The 17,086-nt window shown below is 41.6% G+C and overlaps 1 protein-coding gene across 1 annotated transcript; it reads right to left on the bottom strand.

Moving 5' to 3' along the window:
* Positions 1 to 136: 136 nt before the first annotated feature.
* Positions 137 to 11,388, bottom strand: LOC115570490 (xin actin-binding repeat-containing protein 1). Its single transcript, XM_030399102.1, has 9 exons — positions 11,248 to 11,388; positions 10,752 to 10,971; positions 10,146 to 10,191; positions 9,682 to 10,041; positions 9,244 to 9,268; positions 9,036 to 9,113; positions 6,624 to 6,760; positions 5,634 to 5,681; positions 137 to 5,247 (listed from the first exon to the last, which is right to left on the bottom strand). Exons 2-9 carry the CDS (start codon positions 10,877 to 10,879, stop codon positions 397 to 399), a joined length of 5,673 nt encoding a protein of 1,890 aa, XP_030254962.1. The 5' UTR covers positions 10,880 to 10,971; positions 11,248 to 11,388; the 3' UTR covers positions 137 to 396.
* Between the last annotated feature and the right edge of the window lie 5,698 nt (positions 11,389 to 17,086).

Raw genomic sequence — 17,086 nt, 5'->3', positions numbered from 1 at the left:
CTTGCACTGTTTACAGCAGAAGCAAGTTTTGTGAAAAATGTATTTGTCTGCTGTGATTCTTTCCATCGGGTAAACCGGCTTCAAACAGGCTGAACACATCTCTTGACAGGCTGGTTGGAACTGATGAAAGAACATGAGACTGAACTTGGTTAAAGTAAAAAAAAGATACAATAAATACAAAACCGTGAATGTAAACCAATAAAGCATATTTAATATCAAATTCAAGTCAAAACAGTTTAGAGAATACAAGCAAAAGAAATCCTCAAACATCAGTAAGAAAATCTTAAAGAGCAATAATCCACATAAATCATATCAAATAAAATCATGTACAAAACAACTTTTTAAATCAGAATATGAAAACTAATAGGTAATAAACTGCGTCTGTCTGTGGATGAATTAAGGTTTCTGATTGATCGGCAGCCGAACTTCTGGGTAACTGGTGACCTGATACGTAGCTGGACTGACCACTGCTTGACCTTTTGATGTTGTTGTGTCCGATTGAGTGGTGACAACAGTGGAGGTTTTGGAAGAGAAAACCCGGTTTCCAAAGTTGTCACTCCTCTCGTAGTTCTCTGTGACTGTTTTGCTGCCAACAACACTGTTTCCCTCAGGGTCAGTCTGCACCTCGAGGACGCTGAGCTCTCGTTTAGGGTGTAGTGGGCTGTAAGAGGATTGTTTCTGACCTCCTTTTCTGGGATCCCCCTTTCTGTTTTGAGCAGGACTATTGCATGTCACGTTTTTTGTTGTCCGGAATTTTTCATCTCTCTTTGGGCTGTGCTGACATGTCGGGCAGATTGTGGTTGGAAGCAGCTCTGTTTTATCTGTCTTTCTAGCAGCTGACTGGATGGAGATGAAGGCCGGTGAAGATGGAGGACTTGCTCGCTGTGTCGCTGAGGCTACCTCCAAGCTTGCACTCTGGCTAACTGGCAGAGCTGTGTCTACCTGTGCTGTAGGCCTTTCCTGTGTCAGCATTGATTTCTTTCTGCTTGAGCCAACGCTAATTTTGCTAATATTACCAGAGGATTGGGTTTCTTGCACTGTACCTAAAGACTCTTTGAACAGGCACGATAAACCAGCAATGTCTGAGTCAGATTTCAAAGTAGAGACTGAATAAAGAGCCTTCTTTATGGCTCCTTCTATGTCCATGAGTCTGGCTAAAGTCTGTTCTTTCAGATTCATGATTTCCTCACTGGCTCGCTCAAGATCTCCAAAAACATGTGCCATTGAGGGTTTATTTTCAGTGCTGTCTCTTGTTAACAGCGTCCTCTCTTCTTTGTTTTCCACTTTGACCTGTTTGTGTTTCTTTTTGTCTGTGCTGACAACCCAGTCAGGGACATTCTCAAACACTGTCCTCAGAGACCTTACATCGACCTCGCTCGTGTCCTGTTCAATTTCCTCAACCCGACAGAGTATGCTCTGCAGCTCCTCCTGCTTTCGCAAGTTGTCAAAAATGTCCATGGCTGCTGTTATGTTCCCTCTCATGATCTCATCCATGTGAACTGACAGCCGCTGTCGGCGTTCATCCTCTGTCTCATTGCGTCCTTTCTTTTCCCTCATCTCAACCTTGCCTTCTTGTTTAGTTTCTTTCTCATGCCTGTCTTTGCTGTCAGCAGTTTGTCTACAGGTGTTGGTGTTATTGCACAATGGACCAGTTAGAATTTCTTGTGGTTGCTCAACATGTGTCAACATTGAGGAATTATTATATCCAGACATGTGGTTTGGATATTTGTTGTCCAGTTGAGCAATTTTTACTCTTTTTGGCTTTACGGGCGCATTTTTTGCTGCTTTCTTACCCCCAAATGTCTTACATTCTTGGTGAAAATCAACATGGCTTTCATCTGATTTACTCATATTCTCTTTGGTTGAGGATTTCTGGCTGCTTTTCTTGTCTGATGTGACATTTATCTCCTTTTGTCGATTAATGATAATCTTATCTGTGTTAGCTCTTTCCAAAGTGACTAGAGAACCTTGAACTTGATGCCTTACTTCATTTTCCTGAAACTCGGGCACAACTTCAACAGAAAGCTTATTTCTTAGAAGATTGACTGACTCAGTCCCTGAGTTTGCATTATTGTTAATCTTGATCAGGCCTTGTTCATCCTTACTTGACAATGATGTCATTGGCAATGGCTGAGGATTTTTTGGGGGTATCTCATGACTTTTTGCATTGGTTGATTGAATGTCACCCTGTTTCACTTTCAAATGCTCAGGTTTGGGTGGAATGGCTGGTTTTGGGCAAACAGACCTTCTGCCTCTCACTGAGATGGCAGTTGTTGCTGCTTTATTTTGGCCGACACTTTGGCTTGGGGGATCTGCAGATGCTACAGTCACTTGTCCTTTGGAGAGCTCTTGTCTTATTGGTGCTTCAGTTGATTCCGGTTCAGCCATGGGGCAAAATTCCTCTGTAGTGCACTTTTGAACAGATGCTTTGTCCACATTTTGTGGCATTTCTTTGTGAGGTTTTGAAGAGTTTCTGAATATCATGGCTGCTCTGAAATCTCCTCTACTGACATTGATGTTGGATTTCTCCAGGGAATTCAAAGCTGCCTGAAGTTTACCCTGAAGAACTACTTCCTCATCCTCCTGCTGTGTGTCTGTTGTCTCTGAGCTATGAACAGATGCCGTAGCAGGTTTCTGGACCACCTCTGTGCCTTTTTGACACATTTTGCTGCACATTTCAGGAGTTTGTACTTTTTCAGAATTGGTGTCTTCATCACATATCTCTGTGCTCTTAAATTCATGATCTGATTTATGTTCTGAGGTGATGTTGGAGGCGGTGCATGGGTCTTCTTTTTTGTTTGCATTTTCAGGAGGTGTTTGCCCTTGTGTTCTTGAGTGTCTGACATTGCCACCTGTACCTGAGACAATGGGTCCCTGTGAAGATTCTTGAACAAGTAAATTCTGTTTTTCTTGTGATGAGTGGTACAAGGCTTTGGCCTCGATTGTGGCCTGTTGGAGGCTATGTATTGCAGTTTGGAGGTTAGAGATCTCATAATTTCCATCATCCACTTCAATTATTTCAGCCCGATGGACTATGCCATCGTCCTGCATCTCAAGAAACGATTCTTGTGGTTCAACTGAAGATTTGCAAGCTTCTTTTTGTATTTGGGGACCACATTTGTCAAAGGTATTCTTCAGTTGCCCATGGGAGAATAACTCAACATTGCAATCTGTAGAGGACTTGCTCTTTCCACGTGGCTCATTATGGCCTGTGAATGTGCAAGAACTGGTGGTAGATTGGGCAAGATTTTTACAAACATTTAGCTTTGGTCCAACTGGTTTTTGATCTCCAGAGAACATGTTTTTCAGTTTCTTTACATCCACTGGGACCCAATCTGAAGCCTCAGCCTGATCATCTCTCTGCCCAGGATGAAGCTCCATCCCTTGTCCTGCCACATTTTGGTTAGGGGGGAGTTCTTGTTCCAGCTCTTCTGGCTCAACCTGAAGGCTTTTCAAATACTCCAAGTCTCCCTTTTCAATACAACTCTTAAACAGTTTTACATTCCCTGTTACTGTGATTTCAGGCCGTGTTAATCCTTGGCAGGTTTGGTCTTTTGACATATCTAGAAGGCAGCTAATGGTTGATTCAACAGCGCCTTTTCTTAGTCCATGATCGTCTGTTTTACTCACATTACCTCTGTCTGACTCTGGTTCCTCATGCTCTGCACCATTTGGAGCGCAGTAACTTTTCACATCTTCGTCATCAAAATAATTGTAGAGGGAGTAAACTATTACTTCAGCGCATCTGTTCATATCCTCCTGAATTATCATGCCTTTTCTCAGAGAGTTGTCTTGATTGAGAATATCTTCAACAACCTGAACAACATTGGCAGTTTTGAACTCTGTGTCCTGGTTGGTAGAGAACTGATGATGGTGCACGGGTACATTTACGACTGTCGCCTCCATTCTTCCTTTACTATCCTCCTTTAGGTAAGTGATCTGAGGCTTTCGGTTTGTGCGTGGCAGCAACTGGAGTATGAAGTTTTGTGCACCACCTTCAGCCACCTCATCGTATTTGATCTCAGGCCCACCCTCCGATAGTGTGAACTTTGCCTTTCTAGCTATCATCGTCTCATACACCTCAATAATTGAGCCGCCTGAATGGATGACATTAACGTGATAAAGGGAATTCAGTGTGTCCTTGATATTTTCCACCATTGTCTCAACCTCATCCTTATTCTGATGCCTGATCTTGTCAAAGGGCATCGATTCAAACAAATGCGCTCTGTTCTTGACATTGGCTATCGGATAGTCCTGAGCTGCCGCGCTGTCTTTGACTGGGCTTTGGGATTCGGATGTACGCATAAAGGAATGTTCTCTTTCTATGTTTGTTTGGATAAATGGATTGTTTTTTAAAAGAGCGGGACTCGTTTGGATTATTTCCTCAATTTTTTCTGGATCACAAAGGCTTGTAGGCTGATCCTCAAAACCTTCACCAGTAGAAAACTCTTCTCTATCAGGAACGTCACAGTCAGTGCTTTGTCCAATTATACCAGCACATGGTTCTTTTTTCTGGGGCAGATCTATCAAATCAAGACTTTTGGCACATGCATTACTTTTGTTTTTGCTGTGCAGATGCTCCTGTATTTGTTTTTGGACTGCCACAGGCTCATCCCCCGAAATAGATGCTTTTCCCCGGGGCTTAATACCTGGATTTAGAAGGGACGTGTTTACAGACTGACTCTCAAATAGCCTTCTGGTAGCCTGGACATCTATTCTTACCATGTCCTCCTCACACTCTGTGTTAGGATCTGGACAACAACCAAGTGTTTTTTCATCCTCCACTGTCTCTTTAACACTTTCACTAAATGGCCTCTCTTCATGCTCCTCAAATACAGCTGATATTTTACTGACATCGCCTCTTTCCACTTTTTCCTCTGCCATGTGTCTCTTGGGAATGTAAGGAGATACTTTGTCACTCAAGGAACAGTTCTCAAATATCAAACGTCTTGAAAGGACCTCTCCCTCGTATCCAGTTTCACCAGTTGTTGCCCCTGTCTCTGAGCTCAAAACCTCAGCAAGCTCCTCATCCACAACATCATCCAACATCTTCAGCTCTGGGTGAGTATGCTTCAGAAGCCTTCTCAGCTCACATTTCTGCCTCTGTTGGTATAACTTTTCTTTGGTGAGATGGGATGGCACTGCCTGTTGGAAGTGTGCCCCAGAGATGTTCTCTGACCCTGGCTGATTTCTTGTTGAAGGAGGCAGAGACAGGCCCTCTTTCCTCTGTTGGGAGTCTTCAGCCATCTTGGAGGAATAAAGGAACATTCTCATTGTTGAGTCCTTTGTAACAGAAATTAGCTATCCAGTGAAAAGCATGCTCCAGAGAATGCAGACATGCTCACAGCACTGACATTAACCGTCATCATGCCAGGCGATTTGGATTCCACATGCCAGGGGTCACTATGGGTTAGCTGAGCTCCAATACAACCAGGATATGTGACTGCAAATCCAACCACAGCGATAAATACGGAGTGGATGACATCTTGTATCTGTTTTCTTCTTTCCAGGAAAAAGCAAGCATTTGTTCTTGAGCCATATTACGTGATAGGGTGGAAGATGTTTATGTTATTTTGACAATGCAAACCCAGTGCACACTGTCATGCAAGATGTCTGTGAAAATTCTACCTTACCTTGCTTAGTTTGGCTTTTTTCCCAGTCTCAGGTGACTGCTCTTGTGCCTAAATGGGAACAATGAATATTTCAGGTCAGGGCAACCTGACCATAGATAACTACATTAACTAATAATCAAAGATAAGAAACTGCAGTGTGTAGCCGCCGGTGCCGATGTATGGTGGTCAGTGGCATCTAGCAGTGAGACTAGAACCAACTGGCTCATTCTAAGGTAATTAAACAGAATGATTCATAGTTTCAGGTGCAGCTGACAGGTGCATCCACACTGCTGGGAAGCAGCAGTGTATCATGAATAGAGAAAATGGTATCAGATTGATGCATTGCTATTTAGCCATTTTTGGAGGCCTTTTTTCCGACACTGGCATGGTATTGGAACAACCCATAACAAATCCTATGATGTAAACTGTTAGATGTAACTGTTCAAAAGCATTTACAGTTAATTTTCTTTGCCATGCTGTCCCAATAGTTGTTTCCCTGCATACCAGTGTTGTAGTCAAGACCATCTAAACCGGGACCGGTCAAGACCAGGGTGTATTGACATTGAAACAAGACCAATATTTCAAGGGTTGAGACCAAGTCAAGAGGAAGACTACGGCATCTGCATCCCTATCCTTAAAGTGATAGTCTTGAAATGAAATCCAGAGTACTCTTTGTCCAAGGCCGCTGTCTTTGACTGGGCTTTGGGATTCAGATGTACGCATAAAGGAATGTTCTCTTTCTATGTTTGTTTGGATAAATGGATTGTTTTTGAAAAGAGTAGGACTAATTTTGATTGTTTCCTCGTAAAAATTACGATTATTTTCCACTTAAAAATGTGATCAAATCCAAGATGAGACCTTTAAAATGTTGTCTTGAAACTGGTTTTGAATACAATAGTGAATACAAGCAAAACGTCTCTGAGATCATGCTCTTAAGATAGGGTTAGGGTAAGGCTAAACATATCCAGGACTGAAAAGGAGATGGCACACAGTGAGTAAACATATGTTTACCGTTTTTAAGAGTCCGTTTGTTGTATCCTGAGGTGCTGCCTTTGACAGAAAGAGAGCAGATATAGCTTTGACTGAGACAGACAGTTTCTCCTTGGATTGGATGTCTCTGAAATCTGCAATTGACCTCCTCTTGTCATCTGCAGAGACATCAGAAACAGAGATTTAATGTGTTGAATCTCTTGATGACACAAGTTATATTGTTAAAAAAAGTGCTTAATCAAACTTTTTTCTGGGATACAAATGTGCATCCAAAGGGTTCCAGGTTAAAGACAAAAGCGATCACTTTGTTTACTGATTATTTTTAGCCTTCAAAAAGGCAGCTGGTGTCCAATAATACACCATTTTTCTCTGACTGTCACACTATGTGGCTAAGACACCGTTTAGAGTCAACTTAGATAACACGCAGGTGACTTTAATGTTCTCATTCAAGTCAGTAAACTGTGTCTTAATACTAAGCAGTTCTGGTAACTCGGTTGCTGTGTGGTGGGGTTATAAATGTACCACTCCTGGTGGAGAGGGGCAGATATCTGACTCCACTGACACAGATACTGGTAGTTAAAAGGACAGGCAAGTCACTGCTGCGATAGTTGACTAAGCATAGATGAGCCAAACACGTCAACACACGTGTTTCAAAACAGACATTGTGATGTTAGAATAAAGCAAGAACTCTTCTGGAGGATTTTGTTAAATGTTGGCTGCAATATTTAGGTCATAACCAAGTTTCACCATCCTAATATTTAAAAAATGTACATAGCTGCTAAAACCATCAAAAGTATTTTATTTTCCCAAGATTACCGTATATATTATGCTATATGGGTTTCAAAGAAGAAGGGGAGTTTTTTCAAGTGCATGTGCAAGCCATATAACATGCGGGTTAGATTGCTTTCACTCAGCAGACACAGATTATTCTCTTTGCTTCATTTTTATCAAAATACAAATCTGTACTCACAGAAAACGAACAGTTCCCTCTTTCTTTTGACCTGCCTGTCTTCTTATTTGCTCTCATGTGTTCAGGTCTGATTTCCCGTCTAGCTGTGGTGCGTCTGCCACTCTCAGTCGCTCCCTCTCTCAGTTTCATTCCTGCCCTAGTGACAGCTGACCCTTTCACCCTCCCGCACTTATTCAGGACTCGCAGCACGGCGGCTATTTCTGTCCAGTTTCCGGAGTGGCCCTTACTATGCCTGCACCAGGTTGAGTCAATCATGGCTTCTTGCAGAGTCACTGTTGTTGATATTCATCTCTGTTTCACTTCTTCCCTTTCATCCATACCGTCCACAGCTTTGACCCGAGTCATAGCACTCAAGGGGGCTTTCTAGGGAATGTTGTTTTTGTAGTTACATGAGGGTTTAGACACTGAATTGGGCTAATATGAGAAGCTAAACACGTCTTTTTTTTTGGTTTGATATTGTGGTTGACCAAAAGCAGAATACAGAGAGGTATATGTTATTTGATACTAATTATAGTGAAGTATTTTTTTTTTAAAGCAGCTCAATTTGTCCTTGTCTTTGTTTCCTTGATGTATTTAATATTTTTGCATGTTCAGATGACCTGCTTGTGCACAACAGAGTGGACTCGAGTCACTCTCTACACAATTTGCAACTTGACTTAATCGGAAAAATTTACTTGAGACTCAACTTGGACATTTCATGTTTTCAGTTTAGTATTTTGTTTAAAAGTGATGGGTAGGGAAACGAGAGACAGAGACAGAGTTTGATTTTTGTTAGTCATTCAGTAACTATCCATTGTTCTGTGCACAATGCCTTTTAAATATTTCTTCTACTTTATATCATGGTATCTAATGTTATACTGCAAATCAAGGTGTATGGCCACGTCATGGCTTGATACAGCCTCATCACAACTTTTACATCAGCTGTTTTGTTCAGTCTTATCATCTTGTTCTTATCGTGAAAGTGTACACGTTGATTTGTACATGATTTTAGTATTGTCATATAGTTTATTACTGGGCTTTTTGCCATTTCTTTCAGTTAATATTGTGACGGCCCCTGCCTAACATAACCAATCTGATGCAGGTGTGGTTATGAACTACTGTGTTTTCCCATTTGTCCACAAGGGAACCAGAGGAGTGTATGATAGGAGGAGTGTAGGAGTGTATATATATATATATATATATATATATATATATATATATATATATATATATATATATATATATATATATATATATATATATATATATATATATATATATAGAGAGAGAGAGAGATATATAGATATATATATATATATACACACAATATAAATGTCAATAAAACGATTTAAAAAGATCTACTGATAACTGCTCAAGGGCGAGAAAAACAAATTTTCCCAGCTTTATTGGGCAGAGGTAGTAACAGATAGTGATCAGGTATACTGGGTAACAGAGCACTTTGATGAATGCTGTCCGGTACTCACCATCTTGAGAGGCAGCAATCTTTTCAAAATCGATACCCCCTATTGTTTTTCTTTCTCCTTCGGGGCCTGAAGCACCACCTAGAGAGAGAAAAATGCACTGTCACTCCTCCTCAGTAGACCTGTATCTGTCTGTGTCGGATGGCGGATTAAATAGAAACAAGTGAAATATGAGTTGAAAGTGAATCCGCCGAGTCACAAAATGATTGACAGGTATCTTCATACACAGACGAACACTAAATGACAAAGCAATGTAAGTTAAAAGGTGCAATACGTAAGAATTCTTGCTCAAAACATAAAAGGGGGCTGCACGTCACCAGTGTAACCGCTGACAGTAACTGTCATTAGCTAGTTAGCTCAGTTACACTGCTAGTTCAGGTTTGGCGCTGGACCACGGCTAGCTGGTTAGCATGCTAACTTCAGTAGATGACTCTGCAACAGTACATAGACGTTATAACATCAAAACTGCGATATCTTCACATTATGTTGATGCTGTTAGTTAATTTTCTAATGTGTAACACTTAAATTCTTGAATTTTTCCCCCTTAGATATGAGTAACTGATGTTTTTCTGATGCTTGTTTACAACAGTTATATTAGTAAAAGCAGGTTTACAAGCTAATATTTTGGATTCTTATCAAATCTATGTACCTTCTTGGTCTCACGATCCTTCTTCGCATCATCAACAGGAGCTTTAGCAGGAATTTGAGTCTTCACTTTCTCTGCAGGCCTCTCCACCTCTTCAGCCTCTCCGTTCATCACCGGCATGAAGTCTGCTGACTTGTAGGGTGATGTGCAACTCGAGGCTCTGAAACTGCTCTTCACGTTGTTTTGCGGGTTCGACTCGAACACAGCCTTCAGGGCCTCTATGGACACAGCGCTGGTATGAAGGCTCCCCACTGACTTACTGCGAGCCAAACCCTCCTTGGCTCTAGACCGTTCCTTCTCTTCGTTTCTCGATATCAGAACCTCCAGACAAATCTCTGGACTCTTCGAGAGAGACGGAGTCATCTGACAGCAAGAAAAAGAAGAAAAAGTGTGTTTTACGTGCAGATGTATTGGTTATTTTGTCATGTAAAGTCAGATTACTTTCTTTTAAATGTTTTCATACTTACCACAGTTTCTTGAATGGATGTGCTCACTTCCACTGTTGTTTGATACCTGTTTCATACACAAAAGCCATATTAAAGGGTAACTCCACCAATTTTGCACATTAAAGCGTGTGTACAGGCTTGGAGAGTACTATCCTGTATGTGAAAAATAGTATAAAACACTTGTGGCTCCAGAGGAAGCTGCATGTAATCTGATAGATTTCTTCCATTGTTGTCATTCAGTGGCCGAGTTGCATTGTGGGTAATGCAGTCATCCACTGGTCCACCACTGCACTCCTTGGACTTCTTTTAAAAAAAATAATGAAAAAGTTATCCAACAGAACCAGAGTTATCCCCATTTTTAATCCAAAACCTGATGCCTTCATTTCCCACACTGCAACTAGCCACTGAGTCACATCACTGGATGCAATTTATCTGATAACATCCAGCTTCCTCTGGAGCCACAAAAGGCTTTATACTACTCTTTTCACATATGCAATTGTACTCCCCACGACCTGTAAACACACTTTAATGTGTAAATCTGCAGCGTTACCCTTTAAAGTTATAGCACACTGTGTGTTTTAATTGTCACAGATGTACAATGAGTGAGGAAGATGATGTTTCCTTCACCTGGCAACCAGCTGGGACACAGACGTCGTCTTGCCCCGCAGCCCTGCCCCTGTCCAGGTGGGCTGGTCACATGACGAGCTGACACTCCTCAGTGACCGGGTGCGTCTCAGGTTGTTCTTCCATTCCATGACCAATGACGTCTCAGCAGCACAAAGTCTCCAAATAATCACCTAATGTACAGACACTCTCTGTAGAGGATCAGCAAACTGGATCTTGTAGTCTATTAAGTATTTAAACACAGCAAAACATACTGTTTTAATTATCATCTCCAACTCCAGAAGTGAGAATTTGATCTACTTGTAAAGCTTCACTTGTAGAAATCGAGTATTATAACATTGATGATTCACAGCTCTTAATCAATGAGATGAAGCAACAATTTTGAACAAAGTCACGCCATTTAAGTGTCATGCAGAATAATGCAATAATTACTCATAAAAAACAACGTTTCCTGAAGGTTATGGGCTATATAAAAGAAAATTCTGAGTAGAATCGTTACCTGACAGATGTCAGTCAGCGTCTGTTCCCCGTGACAATCAGAGGCACTTCCGCAGAATCACAAGACGGGCACAGGTTGCGAGCAAAGTCCCTTTTCTTCCTCATTACCTCATTTATGTGAAATGAGTTATGAAAATGTCTACGGTGGCAAACAACGGGACATAAATCGCCGGGACTCCGGTTATTGACACAGGCTGCATTTGCTTCTTTTATGTTGAAATGCAGAAACATTCCCCATTTGGATTCTGCATTCAACATCTTCAAGATAACATCGATATGATGCAGCTTTTGGTTTTTGCTTTGACAGCATTCTGTGTGGGTCGAGTTCTGAGAGACACTGATTAACTAATTTACAACATCAGGTCAGAGCAGATGACTGCTGGTAATGTACTGCTGTGCTGCCAAGAGCTGATGTACTGTAGATGTTCACAGTGTGTGTTGTTGAGTTTGTTCAGGAGAATTTCGAAGCAATACAGGGGAAATGTTTCATTATTTTAGAAAAACATGTCCATTGGAGTAATGATTAACAACTAAACATCTGTAAATGATCTCATGTAAGTACATGATTAGTGGAGACACAAGCCACAGTCCATGTTTTTAGCAATGCTTGACAAACGCGAACTGTTCAACTGTACAAACTAAGTTAACTGAAAACAAGGATCGGCATGTTTTTAGGCTTCCAAAGGTCCAAATATTGCTAGTGTTGGTTAAAGGCAGAACATTGTGCACATTTGGTTCACCCAAAAATGAAAACGTACTCATTATCCATGTGTTGCAGCTCACATAAGCAAATTAAGTAGATTGGAGCTTGTTAAGAAATTTAGAAAATAAAACAAAACATAAATTACTGTGATCCAAGTCTCCGGAAGCCCAAAGACCCTGAATTAATTTGAAAAAAGAAAATGTTATTTACACCCTTGGATAACAGCTACAGTGAAGAGTTTTGCTTTAAGGGGTGTACATACAGTCTTTTAAAAGTAATTTGAGATCTCAGTCCTTCCAGAGACATGTATTACACTGGACGAGCTGCATGGTGCCATGTTATGTCTTATTATCAGGTTGTTGTTTTTTTTGCATTTAAAGCAAATCCTCATCTACGTCAGTTGTTTAGGAGAACGCTGCAACGCTGTTTTGCTGTGAAGCTCCAGAAATGTTTTATGGATTAGAACTACCCTGAACTTTCCAGTGGCTAGAGAGTGAGTAAATAATGACTGAATTTTAATTTTTGAGTGAACTGTTCCTTTAAGGAACAGATAGGAATACTGGAATAGGATTGCATTATGAGTGTTACTTACCCTTGCAAGGTTAGGTACAAAACATCCTTGCAGCCTTAGTGTTTGAGTGTGTTGCTCAAGGACACTTGTAAAAACATCCTCACTTTCAGTTTTGTGCTCTTGATTGGTATCCCCGTTTTGTATTCAAAGAGCTCTTAACTAATAAATCATCACACCCAGAAACAAAGAAATGGCCATAAACAGATCATAAATCTGGCACACTGTACTGGAAATGTTTGAAGTTGCTTGACCGCAAAGAGCTGAAGATTCAAAACGCCATGGTTAGTGCAAACCCTCTTTAAAGTCTGTGCCCCACTTTGAACGGCCCATTCAAAATATCGCTCCACACTGCAGCACTGCAATTAAACAATTATTTTTTTTACTGCTTCTCTTAAAAGGTCCTTAGTTCTTAAATTAGATCTCAACTGGCTGGGGTTCAGGAGCCGGCAGCAGACAGCCAGCGGAGAAAACAAGTGTTGTGGAGGTTCGTCTCCACCCAGGAATTCCAAAACCTGCTGACCCTCTGGGATCAAGTGGGAGCAGCAGGAAGCTCTGCTCCCTCATGACCTCGCTGACCACACCGACCCCGACCAGGCTGCCCCTGACACATGCTGCAGCAGAACTGCAACAGCTAAGAAGTTAAACTGCAGATGAAATCAACTAAATACACATGATTTAGCTCTATGGGCCTCACACTGTAGATGTAATGATTATTTTGTTTCAGGCTGGTACTGCATAGTATAATCACAGCGCATACTGTGATGATAGGGGGGTTTCATAATAGTGCTATCTTGTGGTGAAATGGCTTCACTGCAGTAAAACCACCACTGAGGCCTGAACGAGGTCCACTGCACTGACACAAGAGCTAAGAGCTAAAAATAAAAAGTTAAATCAGGATCATTTGGGAATCTTCTTTGGAAAAGGTTGTCATTAAATCGACTGAACAACCCAGAAACTATTAACCATACGCTCTTCAAGCAGTTTTGAAAAGCACTGTAGCTCAGTGTATTAAGTTAAATGCTGATCTCAAAGCTGCATTGATTGGTTGTGACCACACGGGGGCAGCAGAACGAGCTGAAAACAACACTGATGTACTGTCACTTTATAAACATAAACATGCGTCTGGTTTCTCCATTCGGTTATGTGAAACATTGTTGTTCTCCAGATTTGAAATAAATACAGGGTTTTTTTATTTATTCATTTATCTTACAGGTCTGCAAATTCAATGGTACATCTGTGGTAATTAAGGTGTAACATGTTCAAAATGTCCTTGAAGTTAACGCGCAATTATCACAGTAATTACCTCAAAATGTATTGAAAACTGAAAAAAAAAGTAATCAGTTATATTCTGCTATTTTCCAATAAACAGTTAATAAACAGCCGGTAATTCCTTTAACACATCTCCAGGAAAAATGTTCCACCTGGTTTCTGCTTAACTTCTTTTGAATTCAGTCGTTGCATCTTCATTTAAAATATAGTTCAGCAGGTCAGTAAATTGAAGCTAACCCTGATTTCAGTAGATAAGTTATTTGCCTAAATGTCGTTTTTCTTTTTTTTTTTGCTGTTAAATTGCTAATTTCCTACAAATACAATGAAAAGTATCATCCCTTAATTGCCTTTTAGGTCTTATGATAACACATGACACACATTCAATTTGACTTACTGTAAGTACCTGTGCATAATAACCGTGTGTGTGAGTGTGATGGAGAAAGAGAGCCTGACTGTTTATTGTCGAACTGGTTTGTAAAAAGTGCTTTCATTTCCCGACCTGCAGAAGTTAGACAGAAACTCATTGGAAATTGAAACGTCATGATCAGAAGAAGTTAAGCGGAATCCACCTCGAAGTTTAGTGGAACTGTACTGAAGAAATCTCCAGCTGTTCATTGACGGCTCACTGGAAAGACTCTGGAGTAATTTTCATTCAGATGTGAGGGACGTAATGTCGTAATTTGGCTGATCATTTCAGAAAAGGTAATTACAACCTCTTAAAGATGAAATTCCCAGACCTGTGAAATGAAGATATGACTGTCAAACACGTGTTAATCCCATGTAATATGAAAAGCACCTGGGTGAGGCTACAACATTTAAAGGAGCCGTCGATGCTTCGGTCAAGTTCAGTGCATTTGGATTTGAATACTGGATCTGGTCCGAGGACGTGGCGCTGGTGTCCCACATCTGCAGGTTTTCAGTGTTTCACGCGCTTGTGAAAAAGCAGCGCAGCTCTGAGACAATGGCAGCTTTTGTCAGCGTGCAGAATTTCATATTCCCTCTCTTTAGTCTTGCTTTCTGTTAATCAGTCTTCAGACAAAGAGAGAGCAACAGCAGCAGCACACACCCCTGGGGCAAAAAAAGAAAAGAAAGAAAGAGAGAGATTCAGCCAGGCTGCCTGTCTCCCCCTCCTCTGCCCCTCCTCTGACTACAACCCTCATCCCTCCCTTCAAAACCCACTCCTGTCTCTGTCTCAGAGGCACTGCAGAGATGAAAGGGAATATGCAATGCGCCGCCTTTGACTGTGAACTGAGCGGTGTTATTAGGGGGAAGTTTACTGGCCTTGTCTGCGTTTTAAACACACTTGCTTACACCCGGCCAGCTGTTTTTTGGAGGGGGGGGGGGGTCTCCACTATGCGTTGGAAGGAGACTTAAATACCGAAGCTGCGAGGAGGAAAAGCATGAACGCGCTCTTAAACACATCTGTCTGACTTCCTGTGTCTGAATGTGTTAGAAAATCAGCCGTGAGAAAGGGACTGGCCTTTCATATCACACATGCATAGATTATAACTTAATCCAGCAGAGGGTGGTAGAGACCACGCGACACACAGTGCTCTTACCCACATTTAGATTGTGTGGGAACAGTACAGTGGGGCTATTCAAGGCCAATCCAGGTTATTTCAGTGCACCAAAATAACCCAGGATGTACAGCAGCGCGAGCAGACACCAGATAGTCGTGGCAGATAAGGTCAGAGCAGCTTAACAGCGTTGCACCAGTGAGGCATAAATAAGCATATTTAAACACAGACGGTGAAATCAATTCGTATGCAGCACCGATCCACAGGAAAGAGTCTGCCATCATGAGGCGTTTGAGTTCAGCTGCCTCACTTTAACCCTGCTGCAGTCGCATTTTTCTGCAGCATCCCGTCTGCATGGCAGAAGTCTTGAGGTCTGCAGCGCTCCACAGAGCATGTGATAACGGGCGGATGGCCTGTTGGGGATGTGGGCCTCACACACACACACACACACACACACACACACACACACACACACACACACACACACACACACAACATACTTCTCACACGACCAGCAGTCACGGGATGGATTATATGTATGCATCATGACACAGAGGGCAGGCAGAGTGTATGCGTGTGTGTGTGTGTGACTCAGCAGTGGTGTGTGTGTGTGTGTGTGTGTGTGTGTGATTCATGCGACTGTGCTACTAGTGATACTGCCCGACATGTAATTGAGATAATCTAGTTGGTTTTTCATTCAGAAAACGTTTTGAGAAAACACTTTTTACACATTTATTTCTTTCAAACACATCATTAAAGGGGCACTGTGAGGGAATTTAAGGTGGCAGGGTCCGCCTTATACAAACAAAGAAGACTGTGTTCGGCCTTTAAGGTCAGCGCAAAAACAGTTTGTTTATTAAGTTCGTTTAGGCACTAAAAACATTTCTTTGCGCCCCCAAAAAACGACATAATGTAACTTTAAGTGATTTCATTCGGTGGCTTGTTAGATAATGTTAATAATATCTCCTCCAGTTTGGTGTGGCTTGTTAGTCTAATCACGCTGAAAAAAAAGTAGTTCTTCAAATCCTCTTTTGGCACATGTTGGAGTATCTTATTTATTCATCAGTCATCTCTCGGCCAGATCACTTTGATGCCAAGATGAAGCCCAATTAGTTAGAAATGTCCCATCTGTAGTCTCGAATCAGACCACCCTTGAAAAAAAAGGCAAAAAGCCTACAACATAACTAGCAAAAGACAGAGGAGGCACGCTTTTTACCCGCTCGCTTTTCCTTTTTGCTCTGCCTGTTAATTAATTTGCACTCTGATGTCTGACTGCGATACTCTCTGATTTTGAGTTTATAGAGAAGAAGAAGACCGTCTCATCTTTCCCTCAGTGCGCAGAGTGTGCAACCACCGGCTGCCTGAGCATCATACATATGCATCACATGAATAATACAACATATTTGAATGTTTTAAACAGAAATACAGACACTTCCGATGAGCCAAAGTGCTGTAGACGGTCAGCGTCCCTGACGTCAGACATCCTGTGCAACACATCAGTCGTCAGCATCGGCTCTTGTGTCCATATGTTTGACGTTTGAATCCAAACCAGACGCTCGTACAGAGAACAGATGAGGGTTTCCTCCAGCGAGCGCGCTGCCAAAGGGTAAAACGCGGCAGACGCATTAGATGATGAAACTTTCTCATCTTGTAACTGAACACATGTACTTATTTTAACAGATCCACAGATGAATGACTGTTGCAGACAGCGAAGGTCTCACCCTCAACCACCTGCGTCGCCCGTCACAGTTTGCGCTCAACAACTGGCATTTGCGAACAA

The sequence above is a fragment of the Sparus aurata genome, chromosome 19, assembly GCF_900880675.1.
Source record: "Sparus aurata chromosome 19, fSpaAur1.1, whole genome shotgun sequence".
NCBI lineage: Eukaryota > Metazoa > Chordata > Actinopteri > Spariformes > Sparidae > Sparus > Sparus aurata.
The sequence above is the reverse complement of the archived record's forward strand: the minus strand, read 5'-3'. Positions and strand labels throughout refer to the sequence as shown.

Coding starts and splice junctions, on each gene's coding strand:
- LOC115570490 (XM_030399102.1), bottom strand. CDS start 10,879: ATGGAATGGAAGAACAACCTGAGACGCACCCGGTCACTGAGGAGTGTC. Junction 10,192..10,751: donor GTGTCCCAGCTGGTTGCCAG/GTGAAGGAAACA, acceptor TGTATGAAACAG/GTATCAAACAACAGTGGAAG. Junction 9,114..9,243: donor GTCTGTGTATGAAGATACCT/GTCAATCATTTT, acceptor TTCTCTCTCTAG/GTGGTGCTTCAGGCCCCGAA.